Raw genomic sequence first — 16,548 nt, 5'->3', positions numbered from 1 at the left:
TGTGCTGGTAGTGATCGGTGTCTGCTCTGAGCTGCTGCTTTGCTGGCCTGCATCCACCAGGCCCCCACCAGAAGCCTCTTTCTGCATCATCAAGGATGGGGACCAAGGGTCAGGATGTCTTCATGTTCTCCTGCAGGCCTAGGGTGGAGCTGGTGGCCCCAGGATCACGCTCACCCTGAGGAGACAATAGAAGGATAGAAACCAGTCCCAGGGTGCAACTGGTCCTTCTCTCCCCACCCCCCATACAAGTGATGAAGGGTTGAGTTGGCCATTGCCTTACCCCCTCGGGTTCCATGTCCTCTGCATACTTGAACTTCTTCTGCTTGTAGTAGTGCCGCTTGGGCAGGATGTGGAGCAGTAGCAGGTCACAGAGAACAGTTGCCTAGGGCAGGGAGGAGGCCGTGGATCAGGCATGGAGATCTGAATCCTCCCCATTCACCTCAGTCCCAACTAACTGTGGGGGTCTAACTGAATTCTGCCTGTCTAGTGTTGGTCCTGGAGTGGAGACAAGTTTCTGCTAGTCCTTTAAGGGGACAAGACCACCTCCTCCCACCTCTGCCAGGCCTCAACTCTGGGCCTCTCTCCCATAGTTCATAGTCATGGGTGTAGAATTGAGAGGGCCCAGTTATGCTTCAGTCCTTTTTGTTTTGTTTTGTTTTGTTTTGTTTTTGTTTTTGGGCCACACCCGGTGGTGCTCAGGGGTTACTCCTGGCTGTCTGCTCAGAAATAGCTCCTGGCAGGCACAGGGGACAATATGGGACCCTGGGATTCGAACCAACAACCTTTGGTCCTGAATCAGCTGCTTGCAAGGCAAACGCCACTGTGCTATCTCTCCGGGCCCGTTTTTTTTTTGTTTGTTTGTTTGTTTTTGTTTTTGAATCACACCCAAAAGCTCAGGGGTTATTCCTGGCTCTGTGCTCAGAAATCACCCCTGGCAGGCTTTGGGGACCATATGGGATGCCGGGATTCGAACCACTGTCCGTCCTGTGTTGGTTGCGTGCAGACAAATGCCTTACTGCTGTGCTATGGCTCGGGCCCCACTTCAGTCTTTTTTGAGGGGGCCACATCTGGTGATGATCAGGGGTTACCCCTGGTGGTGCTCAAGGGACCATTTGGAAAGCCATGGATGGAACCAGCTCAGCTGTCTGCAAGGCATGCTCCCTATCCACTGTACTCTCTGACCCTAGGGTGAGTTTGTGGCTACTAGTTGAATGTGGAAGAGGTAGGATGGACCCCAACACTGACTCCCTTTGTCCCAGCACTTACCACCCCAAAGATGCCAATCCCAGAACCGATGGTGGTCATGGTGGGGATGATGTCAAACTTGCCAGCCTGGTGCCAGGGCCCAAGGGAGAGAAGGGTTCATGGTCAGAGGGGACCTGGTCAGAAAGGCCTGATTTAGAAGCTGTCAAGGTCTGGAGGAAAGGGGCTTCCCCACCACACATCATTAGCTGACCCTCACATGCACACTGGCCATGCTCCACATAACCTGGGAACCAGCTCTGGTCAGTGAGAGAGTGGAAAGGTGTGGTGGTAAGCAGGAAGACCCTATGCTCTCGAGTACCCAGCCTTAGCTGTGGAAGGAAAACAGCTACCTGTCTCTACCAAGCTATCCCCAACAGGCTACCCAGCAGAACTGAGGCTGGGGGGCCTCTCTGCTCCTCCCTCTGGATACTCACCTTGCCATCCACCAGGATATCAAAGCGGATCCCAAACACCTTGAACAGATGCCGGTGATTGGTTTTGTTCTCCACGAAGTGCCTAGCAAACCTTTGTGAAGGGGGCAGGGTGACAGGAGAGAGTGACAGGCCTCATCCTGTATCTGGAGTTCTCAGGTAGCAAGGAGGCAGGAACTCTTAGAGCCTCGGCCCCCCAACCCCAGCATGCTATGAGGGGAGATCCCCAGTGGTATCCCAGGCCCCTTCCAGGAATGCTGACCTTTGCCCCACTCCTGCTGCCAGCCACTTCTTGTTGGGCCTGCCCAGGTGGGACTCTTGGGTGGGGAGCACTCAGAGCTAGGGCAGGGGACTCAGACCACAGGGAGCCCATGGACAGTGATGGGGGGCGTGCATGGGAGGAGAGAAGCTACAGGCACCTGAAGTTGAAGCCCTGAGACAGGCTTTTGCCTTCATGCAGCCCGTGGAACTCGTAGATGGGTTTGCAGTGTCTCACATGCCAGTCCAGGTCACAGTTCCAATCAATGGTGATGCCCACTACACCACCCTGTGGGGGACACAGGCCCTTGAGACCTGGGGGGCAGGACCCAGAAATCCCCATCCTAGTGCTGGTGCCACTGTTTCATTTTTTTTGGTGGGGGGGGCCTCAATCAGAAGGACTTGGGCCCCCCACGAGCAGCTCCGGGAAGTGAGTCTTCCATACGGCCACTGTTTCTTAAAGAGGGGACATGTTTACTTGAGAACCAGCTCCAGAAAGCAGTTCAGGAATAGAGATTTGGTCAGGTTGCCTGGCCACATCCCTAGCCTCTGCACATGGTTCTGACCATTTCTAGCAAATACCCAGGCCTCTCCGCCCTAGGGAGAGTACACGCAGAACCACAGGTTCTCCAAAAAACCTCCTCATCTTTGACACATTCCCTCAGAGCTTTTCTGCCCTGTACTTCCCACCAAATTGAATGATGCCCCTATTTTCCCTTCTGTTGCACTGTTGTATCTTTTGGAGACAACTGTTACTTCGAAGCATCTATTGTGTGTGTCACCCCTGTTGAGTCCATCTCCTCCTCCAAGACAGAAGTTGCCCTCCGAAATCCAGGCTCTTGGCCCTGCCACCCCTATCTCCTTCCTAGTGACTGGCGACACTGCCAGCATGGAAGACAATCAACTAGTGATGAGCTAGAGTTAGTCTATAACGACATGGTCTGGGAAGAAAAAAACTTGACCAAGTCAAACTACCTGGGTCAAAGAAGGATGGTGGCAGTTGGGTGCTCAGGCCTGTAGGCATCAGGGTACTGGGGAAATCTTGTAGTGGGGTGTGGCAGTGACTGGAGTGAAGTTCCATTTGTGGGGGAGGTGTATGGGAGAGGTTTAGGGAGAGGTTGGTCTGAGATTCTGCTTTCTGGAGCTAAGAGTAGGGAAGGAAGGCGCTTACTTGCCTTGCATTTGGCCAATCCAGGTTAGATCCCTGACACCACATATGTGTTGCATTAAGATACGCTAAGAATAGACCCGGAGAGATAGCACAGCGGCGTTTGCCTTGCAAGCAGCCAATCCAGGACCAAAGGTGGTTGGTTCGAATCCCGGTGTCCCATATGGTCCCCCGTGCCTGCCAGGAGCTATTTCTGAGCAGACAACCAGGAGTAACCCCTGAGCACCGCCGGTGTGTGGCCCAAAAACCAAAATAAATAAATAAATAAATAAATAAATAAATAAATAAATAAATAAATAAATAAATAAGATACGCTAAGATTGGAAACCGGAGAGATAGCATGAAGGTAAGGTGTTTGCCTTGCATGCAGAAGGATGGTGGTTCGAATCCCGGCATCCCATATGGTCCCCCGAGCTTGCCAGGAGCAATTTCTGAGCGTAGACCCAGGAGTGGCCCCTGAGCACTGCTGGGTGTGACACCCCCCCAAAAAAAAAAAGATATGCTAAGAGTGTCTCCTGAGTGCAAAGTCAGGAGTAAGCCCTGAGCACAGTTAGGGATGGCCCAAATCTCTCTCCCCCAAATATTCTGCTTCCCAGTAGGATGTGCTGGACACACTGAGGTGGGAACCACATCTGCCCTCTGACTGAGGAGTTGGGGCAGAGCACGAGATAAGCTGCTGCCCTTTTCTGGACAAATGAGATATGAAGGTTTGTTGTTGTATATGTGATAGCAGAGAGTCAATTTAAATCCCTGAACTGGGGGCCAGAGCGATAGCACAGCAGTAAGGTGTTTGCCTTGCACGTAGCTATTATAGGACAGACCCCAGTTCAAATCCTGGCATATCATATGGTCCCTCGAGCCTGCCAGGAGGCAGGAGGTCCCTTGAGCACCAACAGATGTGACACCCCCCCAAAAATAATCTCTGAACTGGCCCCTGCAGGAGGTTCCATACATGCACACACTGACTCCTCCTGTGGGTGGCAGAGAGCTTTCACCTCCACTCAGCAGGCATGAAGTTTAGGCACAGGAAAGACAAAGACATGTCTCAGATCAGACTGTTCCTTAGGGGCAGAATCAGGAGTCAAGAAGTACCCTTTCATATAGGCCACATAGACAGTGCAGGAGGGAAGGCACTCAGCATGCAGCTGATCCTGATATCATGTAGCTATCCTCGGCACTAATATAATCTCCCAAACACCATCAGGATTGATCCTGGAGCAGAGCCAGAAATAATTCCAGAGCACAACTGAGTACATTACTCCTCAAAAATAATGTACCCCTTCTCAGGCTTAGGGAGCTAATACAGGGGTTAGCTGTATTAGCTAGACATGTGCCTTGTATACACTGACCCTAATTTAATCCCTGGTACCATATAGCCCCCTGAGACCCCTCCCCAGCCACTGGCGTGGCTTGGGTGTTCTCCAGTACCACAGGACCTGAGCAGCTCTGCATCCATGGGCCTTCACATAGAATCATTGGCTTGGTTGACTGAGAACTGTTAAGTGTATCTTCAGATCCCCCTGAGTACCACTTGGGAGGACTGCCAATAAAGCAGCCCTTCTCTCAGAACCCCAGAGAACTGTGAGATCTCAGCCTCAAGAATGCCTGAAACTCCTGCACAGGCTGAGGAGTTATAGGATTCAAGAAAGCAGGAGGCCTCAACAGATGCTCCAGTAATAGTGTCTCCCCACATCCATTCTCACTGGTTATCCACTCAGTTGAGGTGAGATTCCAGATCTGACTTCATTGGCCCTTTTCTCCGGGTGAGAGGAGAGGCCCATGTATATACTATAAGAGGTGTGGGGTGCAGACTATCAGACAGAACTCCAGGGACCAGCCTCCCCACCAACCTAGTCTTACCTTTTCAGCCAGGGTGCTAAAATTCTGGCCTGACTCTTGGACCACATAGCCAAGCTTGAAAACAGGGCAGAGTGGGTGCAACTCCTTGTGATAGAGGCAAGTCTTCATGTATCGAGCATTCACCTCCTCTACCAGGTTACGCCTGTGGGAGCAGAAGACACTGAGAAGGGGAGTGTGCCAACTTGGAGGGTCCCCTCAGCAGGAGGCCCATGCCCCCAAGGTTCCCCTTCCACTGAAGCCTGCCCCACCCTGCTCCCATGAGAAATTTATGCCCTGATGTGCATGGGTAGGAGTGGAGGAAGGCAGCCAATGGGAACTGGGGGCAGCCATGAGATCTGTCTACTTTTTGGTCCCCCCACTCACCTGTTGACCTTGAAGCGGGGAAAGCTGATGCTGTTCTTGATGAAGAGAGTGAAGTTCTCAGCTTCCTGGAGAAGAGCAGGGCTGGAGGACATGACACACACTCACGGATGGTTCCCGAGGTAGGCACGGTGTGTGGGTGGGAACAAGGTGCAGGCAGAGGTATCCTACATGACCTCATCGGCCTTGTGTTCGCTCCCCCCGCCCCGCCCTAGTCAGGGGAAATCTTGGCAAGTGAACAGTGGGGTGGGAGCACAAGTCCAGATGCCCCTCATCCTGTTCTCCCTAATTCCCTGCTCCCCAAAAGGACAGGCCTTACCGGGGGATATTATCGTCCACCTCCACAGGGCACCAGCCAAAAATCTCACAGGTCTGCACCGTGTCATTGAAGGCCACACACTTGCCTGTGCGGATGCCTGAAGTGATGGATGTTGTCAGTCCAGAGGCACAAGAGATGCTTCCAAACCCAAAGCCCGAAAGCCTGTAGTGATGGGCACTTAAGAGAAATGTGCTAGGTCCAAAATGGACATGGCCTTTTCCCCAAAAATTGTGTCAGCAGCAGGGATGTCCAGGCAGGTGCGGTGAATGTGGGGGTGCATGGAGGCCGCCTCACCTTGGGCCTTCCTTTCTGCCTTCCCTGGAATGCAGTTGCTGTCATCTGTGCATATCCCTCCTTCTGGGTGCTGGGAGAAGGGAGAGCTGCTGGTGGGGGTATTCTGAGACAAATCCTGGGGTCTCCTTTGTTCATGGACTTTTTGTTGGTCCCCACCTGCCCCATGCTCCCCAGATGTCCCATTGCCAGTGTTGGCAGGGCTCAGATGGTGATGGGAGGGTGGGTGGCTACAGTGGGTGCTGCCCAGGGTACTCTGTGCCTTAGGGCAAGTGTCTGCCTGAAATGCCCCTGGTGGCCCCGCAAAAGCACCCCCCATCATCTTCAAGACCCTTAGGATCCTTTTCTGTTATGGTTCCCCCTGTGGGTTCAAGGAGCGAGTGCAGGCTGCAGTCCTCACCTCTCCACAGTAGCCTTGAGCCTGATGAAGAGTGGCGATGAAATTAGTCATGACTACAAAGGAGCTGTCCCCCTGCAAGGGATGTAAGGAAAGGGGGAAGACTTTGACCTGGGGGAGCAGCCCCAAGAACCCAAACACCGCTCCAGCAAGAGACATGGATGCTCAAGTGGAGTGATAGACCAAGGTTGCTTCTGAAACTGGGGCTCAGAGGGTTAGGACCTGGCCTGATGCCACACAGAGGAAGGACAGAGCCTCACAGCTCTAAAGCAGGGCCTGTGGCTGAAAGTGCACCCAAGTCAGCTCACCTGAGCAGGGAAGACATAGTCGGCCACATCCCACACCTGGGGGCCTAGGCCTGGGAGCTGTGTAATAGCCAGACCCTTGAGCTTCACTGACACGCTGCTGATGAGGTTGCTCGAAGTCTGATAGCCTTTCTCGAACACGAACACCCACCTGCAGGGGGGCACAAGGGTCACTCAGGGTGGCGTGTGTGACCCATGTTCCTAGCACCTGCAGGTCCCTTTCCCATCCCTTCCCCACAGCCATGTCAGAACTGCTCTCTGCCCTCAGTGGCCTCTTTGGCTGGAGGCCCAGCATTTTCCCTGGTGGTCCAGCTGCTGACCTGCTCCCTGACTCTGTCCTGTGAGGATGGATTCCCAAAAGGAGATTCACTGAGATGCTTTTCCAGATCCTGGGCAAGAACTGGCTGTGTTGGGGCCTGGAGGCCCTCTTCAGTCCCTCAGTGCTCCTCCCTCCTGAGGCTTTCTCACATCAAGAGTGCAGAGCCTGAGGCCAGCAGAGACCCTGGTCTTCCTACCCACCAGCCTGGAACTCAGTCTCAGCACACTGAGTTTGCAGGCTGATTTAGGGTCAGCTCACCCATGTCCTAAATCTATTTCTCCATCTGTGAAGCGAGAATACTTAATAGGCAGTATGTCGGGTGATTACGGGCACAGGAAGGCACTTGGAAGAGGGATTGTGTGGAGTAAGTGCTACATGGGCACAGGTTATTACTTTCAAGCAAGTTAGGAACTGGGGAAGAGGGCCAAGAGGAAATGGATGGGGGAAAAATACCTGCTGAAGGACATTGCCTCAGGTTCCAGTGGAACCTCTAATGAGGGTGGTTCATGTCAACAGGCTCTATGGACACTCTGGCCTTCCTCTCCTAGTTCCAAGGACCACTGTGCTGTTGGGTTCTCTACTTCCATCTGGGAGTAGAGTGGGCCAGCATCTCCTAGCCCTCACAATGGGTACATGGCTGAGGTTGGCCAGTCAATACTCCTCAAACTCCCAACAGTGAGAGGGTCTGGTGATAGAGACAGGCTGGGATTTTCAGCATTGAGGCCAGGATTCTTCCTTCTAAAAATTACCTGAAAAAGAGACACCTCTTCATCTGTGACTTACTAAATTGACAGCAAGATGGAAACTGTGGTGAGTCCCATGGCTGACCCACAGAGTGAGCAAGCCTCACCCTAGAGGAGAGTAGTGACAGGTGAGGGTGAGGGGCAAAGGGAAAGTGCTCTTTGAGCATCCATACTCAGCCATACCCAAAGCACTAGAAACCTACTTACTTCTGGTCATTACAGGAATGTGAATGAATACATTCCTTTATTTAACCCTGTTTGGGTCCTGTTCTCTGTAGTTTCTAACTAAGAGACCTGAGTAATCCTTCTCCAATCAGGAAAGACTTTATGAGTAATCTTCATGACCTCATGAGATTCAGAGTTACTGTGTGTTTGTGTATGTATAAGTGTATACATGTGTGTATGTTATGTGTATGAGTATATATGTATATAGCTTGGATATGTGGGAATTCACGTGTGTATGTGTGAGTGTATATGAATGATATGTGTATGCATGTGCCTTATTTGTTTTTGTTTGGGGAGTCATACTCTGTGGTGCTCAGAGATCACTCCTGTCAGGGCTCCAGGGATCAAAAGTGGTGCCAAGTCTTGAATCCAGGTTGGCTGCATGCAAGGCAAGTGCCCTCACTGCTGTACTATTGCTCCAACCCCATGTGTGGTTTTGCAGCGTCCATCAGTGTGTGCACAGATAGGTGTGTCTGTTCTGAGCCCCTCCCTTAGTCCCACTCTACATGCAGCACCAAGCCCCTCTCTGTGCCCCAGACTCAGCCATGCAAACAGCAGTCTCAGGCCTCTTACTGGCAGAGTCACCACAGGTTGCAGAGGTTGGGGCCTCCTGGCTCTCACCCTCAGAAATCATGGGGGATGATATGAGGTGCTGGGGATCAAACCCGGGTCCTCCACATACAAAGCAAATGCCCTGAACCCCCTGTACTATTTTTTTGGCCCCTTTTCACTCCTCTTTAAATATTGATCTGCTCATTCTCTGTTCTCCCTGATTCCATTCTCAGCTGTGTGGAACCTTGAGCAAGGGCACTCTTACCCCATGACTTCAGATTTCTAGCTCCAATACTGAGAGTCAGCACCCAGTACTAGCACCAGGTCTAGTACTAGGCCAGGCATTACAATGACAGGAGTGGAAAAAACAAGCATAAATTTAGTGCTGCTCCAGGAACTCAGATGTCTACTTCCTCCATGGATTGCGATTCCATGCCTGGGTGATCCCCAAAAAGGCCTCACAGCTTCTTTCATTCAATTCCATCACTGGGGAGTAGGCCCAAGAAAAGGCAGAGCACAGACAGACCCTCTGCTGGTCAGCACAGTCATGCATCACTTATTCACTGGGCTCCTCATTCTCAGGATATTTCAGCACACTACATACCTAGGGAGAGTGTGCTTGCACATACTGAGGCCGAGACTACTACACCTCCAGATTTTAGGACCCCCAGAGAGCAGGGAGTCTGTCCAAACATTGCCAAGTGACATATGACTTCAGAGACAGTCATGTTTTTCAAGACAGAAAAAGGTCCACATCCACCAACATACTAGATATTTGCAGCCTCATTCAAGAGGGGTGGAAGGCAGAAAAAACCCCAAGTTACCCATTATGATGAGTGGGTAAACTTAGGGACTCATCTTCTGGAAGTGATTCTTCTCCACAGCAGGGCAGGGTCAGCCATAAAGGGAGTGAGGGGTGGGTGCAAACATGATACTAAGTGAAAAGCACACAAAAGCCACAGGCAGAGCTTGTGATGGTGTATTTGTGAAATGTCCAGAAGAGGTGAAAAAGTGTGTGTGTGTGTGTGTGTGTGTGTGTGTGTGTGTGTGTGTGTGTGTGTGTGTGTGTAGAAGATGGGGTGGGCAGAATTGCTAAGAAAGGAGAATGATTTTTTTCTGGAAAGTAAAAAGATTCTGGAATGGGTATAGTGTTGACACAGCTAGAAACCCCTAAATTGTCTATATTTGCCACACTCAGCAATGTGCTCAGGGCTTACTCCTGGTGGTCTTGAGGGGGCCATACACAATGCCCAGGAAGGGCATTGTATAGAAGGCAAATACCTTTCCTGTTGTGCTACCTCTCTGGTTACTGAAGTGTGTGTGTGTGTGTGTGTGTGTGTGTGTGTGTGTGTGTGTGTTTGGGGGGTCATACTCAGCAATACTCAGGGGGTTCTCTCGGCTCTGTACTCAGTAACCACTCCTGGTGGTGCTAAATGCTAAACAGACCATATGGGATACCAGGGATTAAACCCAGGTCAAGAGCATGCAAGGAAAGTACCCTACTTGCAAGCCCCTGAATTGTATATTTTAATAGGGTGAATGTCATTGTACATGATTTCTCTCTCAGCAAAAATTCAACCTGATCAACCTACAGGCTTCCAGTCTCCTCAGAACCTGCTCCTCTCATGACCTCTCTTCTGACAGCAGCCACCTCCACAGAGCCCAGTCTCAGAGAAGCCTCATGCCCTCCTCCCTACCAGGCAACAATCTTCTGGTCCTGTCCTTCTGCCTCTTGGCTTTCATCATCTGAGTACTCATAAGTGTTCACTGTGGGGAGATGGAAATGGAAAGGGAGAAGGGAAGCTACAGGGTCCTATAACAGGGGCAGGAGGAAGCAGGGCTCACACGCAGGAGCTGACCACAGGAGCAATATGGGCAGAGCTGCCTTGGGGAAGGGCAAACCAGGCTCCAAGCCTCGAGGTGGCTGTGTCCAGAGCTGGGGCCCATGTGGAAGCTCAGAATTAGTCACAGTGCCCTTTGAAAGGCAAGTTGGGCCAAAATTTATGTTTCTGGTTTTGTTTTGTTTGGAGATGACATCAACCTCTGCCCAAGACATTCCTTTCCCCCATAAACTCAGTGTCACAACGCTCTTGAGAAATTGGAATCTCTGGCCTTACTAGGCACGCAAAGCCCTAAAACCTCTAAGCCTGGCCTCCCAGGTGCCAGCGCTTGCCAAAGCGTCTGTCTCACGGCTCGATGCTTCTGCCTGGCACAGGCATCTGCCTCTTCACTGCCGCCCTTTCACAGCTGTCCTGCCTCTGCCTTCACACTGCTGCTCCCTGCAGGGCCCTGCCAGACACACATTCAGCACCTACCTCTGCCCACCCCACAAGAGGAAGTCCAGTCTGCTTAGTCTGGTGTCTAGAGACCTGAACTAGTGGCCTGCTCACCTCCTCTCCCCCTGCTTATTCATGACCTCCCAGTCTAACTCTGGGACCTTTTCACTGCTCCTTTCCTGCTTCAGGACCTTTGATAACACTGCCTCCCATCAGGAAAGACAAGGCCAAGATGAACATAAAACTGGCTCTATCAAGCAGGGCACTCCATTGTCTTGGCCACAATGATTGGCTCTGGTATATATATATATATACAACCTAATCCCAGCCAATAAATGTTGGAGCTGGGGAGGGAAATAGCACAAGTGGCAGAGCACAGACAGGCCCATCATGTGCTCTGCTCTGAGTTTCTGATCAATAGCATGTGCCTCATCTACTAACATCACCATGTAGCCCTTGTGTTCCCTGGTATTCCACCAGCTCAAGCAGCACAACCTGTGACCACCCAACCATCAGGCCCACAACACCAGGCCAAGTACTGCTGGAACTCTACAGAGAGAGACTTATGATTTGGTATAATAAGCGACACCCTGGAACTGTCCTCTCTGAGGACCAAGATCTGCTTGAAATGAGGCCTCCAGAGGAAGCACAATCTCAGTTTGAAGGGCTTTGTGGAACCTATATAGGACCAACCTGACCTTGTTCTCTTTCCATGAGACTTGTTCTTCTTGTGCCCTCACCACTGAGGGTCCAGCCAGGTCTGAAAACCACAGCAGGATTTTAGCTTCTAAAAACAATTGGGCCAGAGCGATAATACAACGGTAGGGCATTTGCCTTGTATGCAGCCAACCCAGGATGGACCCGTGTTTGATCCCTGGCTTCCTATATGATCCCCTGAGCTTGCCAGGAGTGATTTCTGAGCACAGAACCAAGAGTAACCCCTGAGCACCACCGAGTGTGGCCCAAACCCCCCAAAAATCACAGTCCCATATGCTTTGTGACAGGTTTCTATCACTGGGTGCCTGAGATGATCCAACTCAGACTCATATTTCAGACTAAGTTCCTTCCTTTCCCTCTATCCCTCATGCTCCCAGGATCACATACACATGATGCTATAGGAATGTTTCCTAGGGGGCCAGAGTGATAGCAGAGAAGGTAGGATGCCTGCCTTGCATGTGATCAACCTGGGTTCAATCCCCAGCACTTCAAGTGGTCCTCTAAATCTGCTAGAAGTATTATCTGAGCGCAAAGTCAGGAGTAACCCCTGAGATCCACAGGGTGTGTCCATCTTTCCGAAAAAAAAAAAAAAAAAAAAGAAATGTCCCCAGAATAATTTGTGTCTATTCTTGTCCCTGGTTGGATTCCTTTAGAAATCTCAGCATTGGGGCCGGGAAGGTGGCGCTAGAGATAAGGTGTCTGCCTTGTAAGCGCTACCAAGGAACAGACCGCGGTTCGATCCCCCGGTGTCCCATATGGTCCCCCCAAGCCAGGGGCAATTTCTGAGCACATAGCCAGGAGTAACCCCTGAGCGTCAAACGGGTGTGGCCCAAAAACAAAAAAAAAAAAAAAAAAAAAAAGAAATCTCAGCATGTGGGGCCGGAGAGGTGGCGTTAGAGGTAAGGTGTCTGCCTTGCAAGCGTTAGCCAAGGAAGGACCGCAGTTCGATCCCCCGGCCTCCCATAGGGTCCCACCAAGCCAGGGGTGATTTCTGAGTGATTAGCCAGGAGTAACCCCTGAGCAACAAGCAGGTGTGGCTAAAAAAAACAAAAAACAAAAAAGAGAAATCTCAGCATGTTTGATTTTTGAGAACCATGTATAAGAATTTAGGGGAAGTGTAAAGATTGTAATGAGGCGTAGGGAGCCCTGGGAGAAAGCATAGTTCAGGTCTACCTAAATTATAGCCTCTGAGATCTTTGCTTGGCTGGTCCCACCACTATGTCACTTCTTCCAGGAAGCCTTCCTAGGCTCCCTTCCCCCAAGAAGTATCCACGAATCCTCTTGGGACCTGCTGCTGCAGTCACACCACCTTTCTCCTCCCCCAGCAGAGCCCCACAGGCAGGACATGTCCCTGCACACCCCTTGTATGGGTGTGCTGGTTCAGGATGATGGCCCAGTGCCCACTCACTCCTATCAGGAAAGGTCATCATTTCCCAGGAGTTGGTTCCAACTGCACATTAACAATCTGACTTGGAGTCCAGAAGGGTGAGAGTCTACCAGAGCCTCAACCTGGCCTGCCAGTGACTCCCCCTAGATTTCCCAGAAGTGTGACCATGGGAGGCATAGCCGAGGTTTCCCTGCTAGAGTCTGCTCAGGTTCTTGGCATCTCTGTCTCGGTAGCACTTCCTTCTTGATCCAGCTCACCTCTGAAGCAGGACTGTCCATGTGTTCTTTTTCCAGAATGTCATCTCTCTTCATCCCCGGGTCTGAGTATTTGTCTAGTTCTGTCTGTGTGTCTCTCCATCTCCTACCTGCGCTGCACCAGCCTTGGAGCTCTAGGACTCCAGGACTGTCTCTGCCTTCCTGCAAGATCCACGGGACAGAACATTCTGAGGGCGTCTTGGGGAAGCTGGGAACTTAGAGAAGGACCATCCTTCCTCAGGAGGAATATTGCACCTGCATGCAATGTCTTTAGAGGGAACAGTGTTGAGAGGGAGGCCTGAGACCTAGTCCTGCTAGACAGCTAGATTATGGCTTTGTCCTGTTTGCTCCTAAGCTGAGCAGTCAGTGCAGCTCTAAGAAGTGGCCACACGAGGGCGCCAGAGACAGCAGCAGGTGCTGCCGCTTGAAGCGCCTGCATCCTGGGCTTGGAGGCAGGCCTGGGGGCCAGGAGTGCTGCCAGGGACACTTCCTTCCTCTGCTCTGTGATCTGGACAGGTCACTGCCCATCTCTGTGGCTGCTTCCTTTCCTGGATATCAAGGCTGACTTTGGAGTTATGTAACTAGTCTCAAATCCTTGTGGCACCTCTTGGGTCCAGCCTGAACCCCAGATGCCAGAGGACTACGTCCACTTGGAAGCCATAGGCGGATTTTGGTGACTAGGAGGTGAGGAGGGAGGCAGAAGGACCCTCCCACTGAAGTGTCCAGGACTGGATGGTCACATGGAAGACGAGCTTGAGTGTACATGCAGGGAGGTGCACTATCCTTTCTTTCTGATTTTTCTGTGGAACCACACACAAGGAGGGCTCAGGTAATGTCCCTATTGTAGGCCAACAGAAGTAGGGCAGAAAAGAGTAGCAATGGGGCCCGAATTCTCCCAGCCATCTCAGAACAGCAGCCACTCTTCCCTGTAGGGGGAGGAGGCAGGCAAGTGGTCTGACTTGTGCCCTATCAGAAGGGCCTGTGTGATGAGGAGGAGAATGCAGAATCTGGGGCCTGGGACCACTACCCTGAGGAGATTCTATCATAGGCTCAGAGGACAGATCACATGTCAGATATGCAAATGCAAGAGACAGGCAGACAGACGGACAGGGGGGTGAGAAAGAGAGAGAGGGAGGGAGGGAAGAGGGGAAGGAGGGAAGGAGGGAGGCTGAGGCTCTGAGGCAGAGGCTGAAAGCACAAAGCATCAGGAGGCTGCATCCCTCCTGGTCAGCAATAGGACATGAGTCAGGGGCACAGGGAAGCCGGTGGGTACCACAGGTTCCAATTTGGCATCCTGGGGAGCCCATCTTATCTTGATTTGCTTTCACAGCAAAAATTGGGACACAAGGGCCCGGAAAGATAGTACAGCGGCGTTTGCCTTGCAAGCAGACAATCCAGGACCTAAGGTAGTTGGTTCAAATCCCGGTGTCCCATATGGTCCCCTGTGCCTGCCAGGAGCTATTTCTGAGCAGACAGCCAGGAGTAACCCCTGAGCCGGTGTGTGGCCCAAAAACCAAAAAAAAAAAAAAAAAAAAAAATTGGGACATAAAAGGAGACCGAAGGGACAGAGCCTGACAGTCACACACTAGTCAGGCATGACATACCAGGCACCCCTAAGCCCCAGACGGACCTTGTGAGAGTCCCAGTGAATGGACATAAATCCACCTACCTTGTAGCTTACACCAGAGACACACATGGAAACTAGTTCCCGGGTCTCAGGGCAGTCTTGTGGGCACAACCTTCCACTCACACATAGCTCCAAGGAGAGACTGTGGGCTATCTTCTCTGCTCAAACTGTGCTCTTTTAATGAGACAGATGGGAGCTGCCTCCTGGCTCAGAGCCTCTGCTTCACCCACATGGACTGGCTGTGCAGATATCATTTCTGAACCAGGGTTCAGGGGTCTAAGAAACAATGGTCCCTCTTCCAGGGTCTCTACTACCCAGGCTTTTGCTGTCTACAAGAGGGCATGACCTTTGTTCAGAAATGGCCTGGTTGAGCCTGATATCCAAGGTAGAAAGACTCTGGGTTTGGTTCTGGGCCAGCCTTCAAGGCCACCCTCCATTGGATGATACAGTCACTGGGGAGGAAGATCTGATCCCTTAGATCTTAGTGACTGTGGTTCTGTTCACCCTAGGCCTGCGCAGGGCTTCCCCACTAGGCCTCAGTGTCCCCACATTGCCTGTCCCATCATTCCTTCTGGAGAGCAGGTGATTTGTCTGGGAAGTAGGCACCCTGGAGAGAAAGAGGGGGACCTGGAGACAGGCTCAGGTAGGGGCTAGGGAGACTCACCCCACCACGTAGACCAGCACCACGAGCTGAATGAGGCGGAAGATGATGCCCACCTTCTTGTTTCTCACCAGAACCATTCGCGGTGTGTCGTACTCGAAGAAGAAGGCGGCCAGCTCCTCCTGCAGCCGCCGAGGCATGGTGACCACTCTGCCTCAGTGTGGGGGGTTGCAGGGCGTGGACCCCGGCTCCAGTGAGCCCCCGAGGGAGCACAGAGAAGGAGACCAGGCTGTAGGTCAGCTGCAGGTACCTGGGATGGGCAAGAGAACCCTTGGGTGGTCAGCGCTGCTCAGGGCCCTTGGCAGGCAGTGGACTGCAGGCAGCCGCTCCTGTGAACAAATAAATTCCCAAAGATAGCTGGGGGCGGGACTGGGGGGCCACTCAGGCCCCACCCACGGCCTCTCCTGGCTCCGCCTGGGCCCTGCTGGGCCTCCGGAAACAGGAGCTGTTGGCAGGAAACCACTGGCCACTCATCATAGAACAGAGATAAAGCCATCAGCCCCCCAAGACTTGCACACGCAAGCTGGGGACTCAGGCATGCATAGGCATGGGCGTGGCCATCAGTCTGAGCCCTCCCTGCAACAGTGCCCCTCAGCCCCTGGCTTCAGGTGGGAACTCTGTAGGCAGGTGGGCAGCCGGGGGCTGGGGGATCAGCATTGAACTTCCTGAGCAGGCCTAGGACCTCACCCCACCCTCATATACTCTTCTGCCCAGAAGTGCCCCAGAATCCCAGTCTGTCTATTCGGTGAGCCTCAGGGCCAGGCTGGGGGGCCCTCTGCCCCCACCCCCTATGCCCATCTCTCTCTGCTCAGACCCACCACTGTTTCCTGAGCAGAGGGACAAGGGGTGCAACAGACAAGGACCACACCTGTCACTCATCACCCCTGGCTTCCCAAAACACAGCTTGGACAGCTGCACCCCAGCTCTGTGTTGACCCTTCCCCTGGAGAGTGAGAGTGCCCCTGGGAATGTTCTTTGGCAGAGAGCCTGTGATAGAGCCCAGGGAGCTGATGACAGTGATCCAGAGACCACAGTTGAGTTTGGGGCTCCTCTGCAGACTCTGCTCTCAGCTCCCTAGGTCCCCAACCAGAACTCAGCAGTCTCAGAGACTGTCTGTTTCGGGGGGGGGGGGGTGGCTTCTTGACTCAACCCTG

The 16,548-nt window shown here is 52.3% G+C and overlaps 1 protein-coding gene across 1 annotated transcript; it reads right to left on the bottom strand.

Moving 5' to 3' along the window:
• P2RX1 (purinergic receptor P2X 1) lies at positions 1-15,535 on the bottom strand. Its single transcript, XM_049782614.1, has 12 exons — positions 15,399-15,535; positions 6,638-6,785; positions 6,333-6,404; positions 5,936-6,005; positions 5,642-5,738; positions 5,326-5,406; positions 4,963-5,104; positions 2,096-2,223; positions 1,680-1,770; positions 1,267-1,332; positions 281-382; positions 1-175 (listed from the first exon to the last, which is right to left on the bottom strand). The coding sequence occupies exons 1-12, from the start codon at positions 15,533-15,535 to the stop codon at positions 110-112; spliced, it is 1,200 nt and encodes a 399-aa protein (XP_049638571.1). The 3' UTR covers positions 1-109.
• Positions 15,536-16,548: the final 1,013 nt, after the last annotated feature.

This window comes from Suncus etruscus, chromosome 1 (genome assembly GCF_024139225.1).
Source record: "Suncus etruscus isolate mSunEtr1 chromosome 1, mSunEtr1.pri.cur, whole genome shotgun sequence".
Lineage (NCBI taxonomy): Eukaryota > Metazoa > Chordata > Mammalia > Eulipotyphla > Soricidae > Suncus > Suncus etruscus.
Note: the sequence above shows the minus strand (reverse complement) of the source record. Positions and strands in the feature narration are given on the sequence as shown.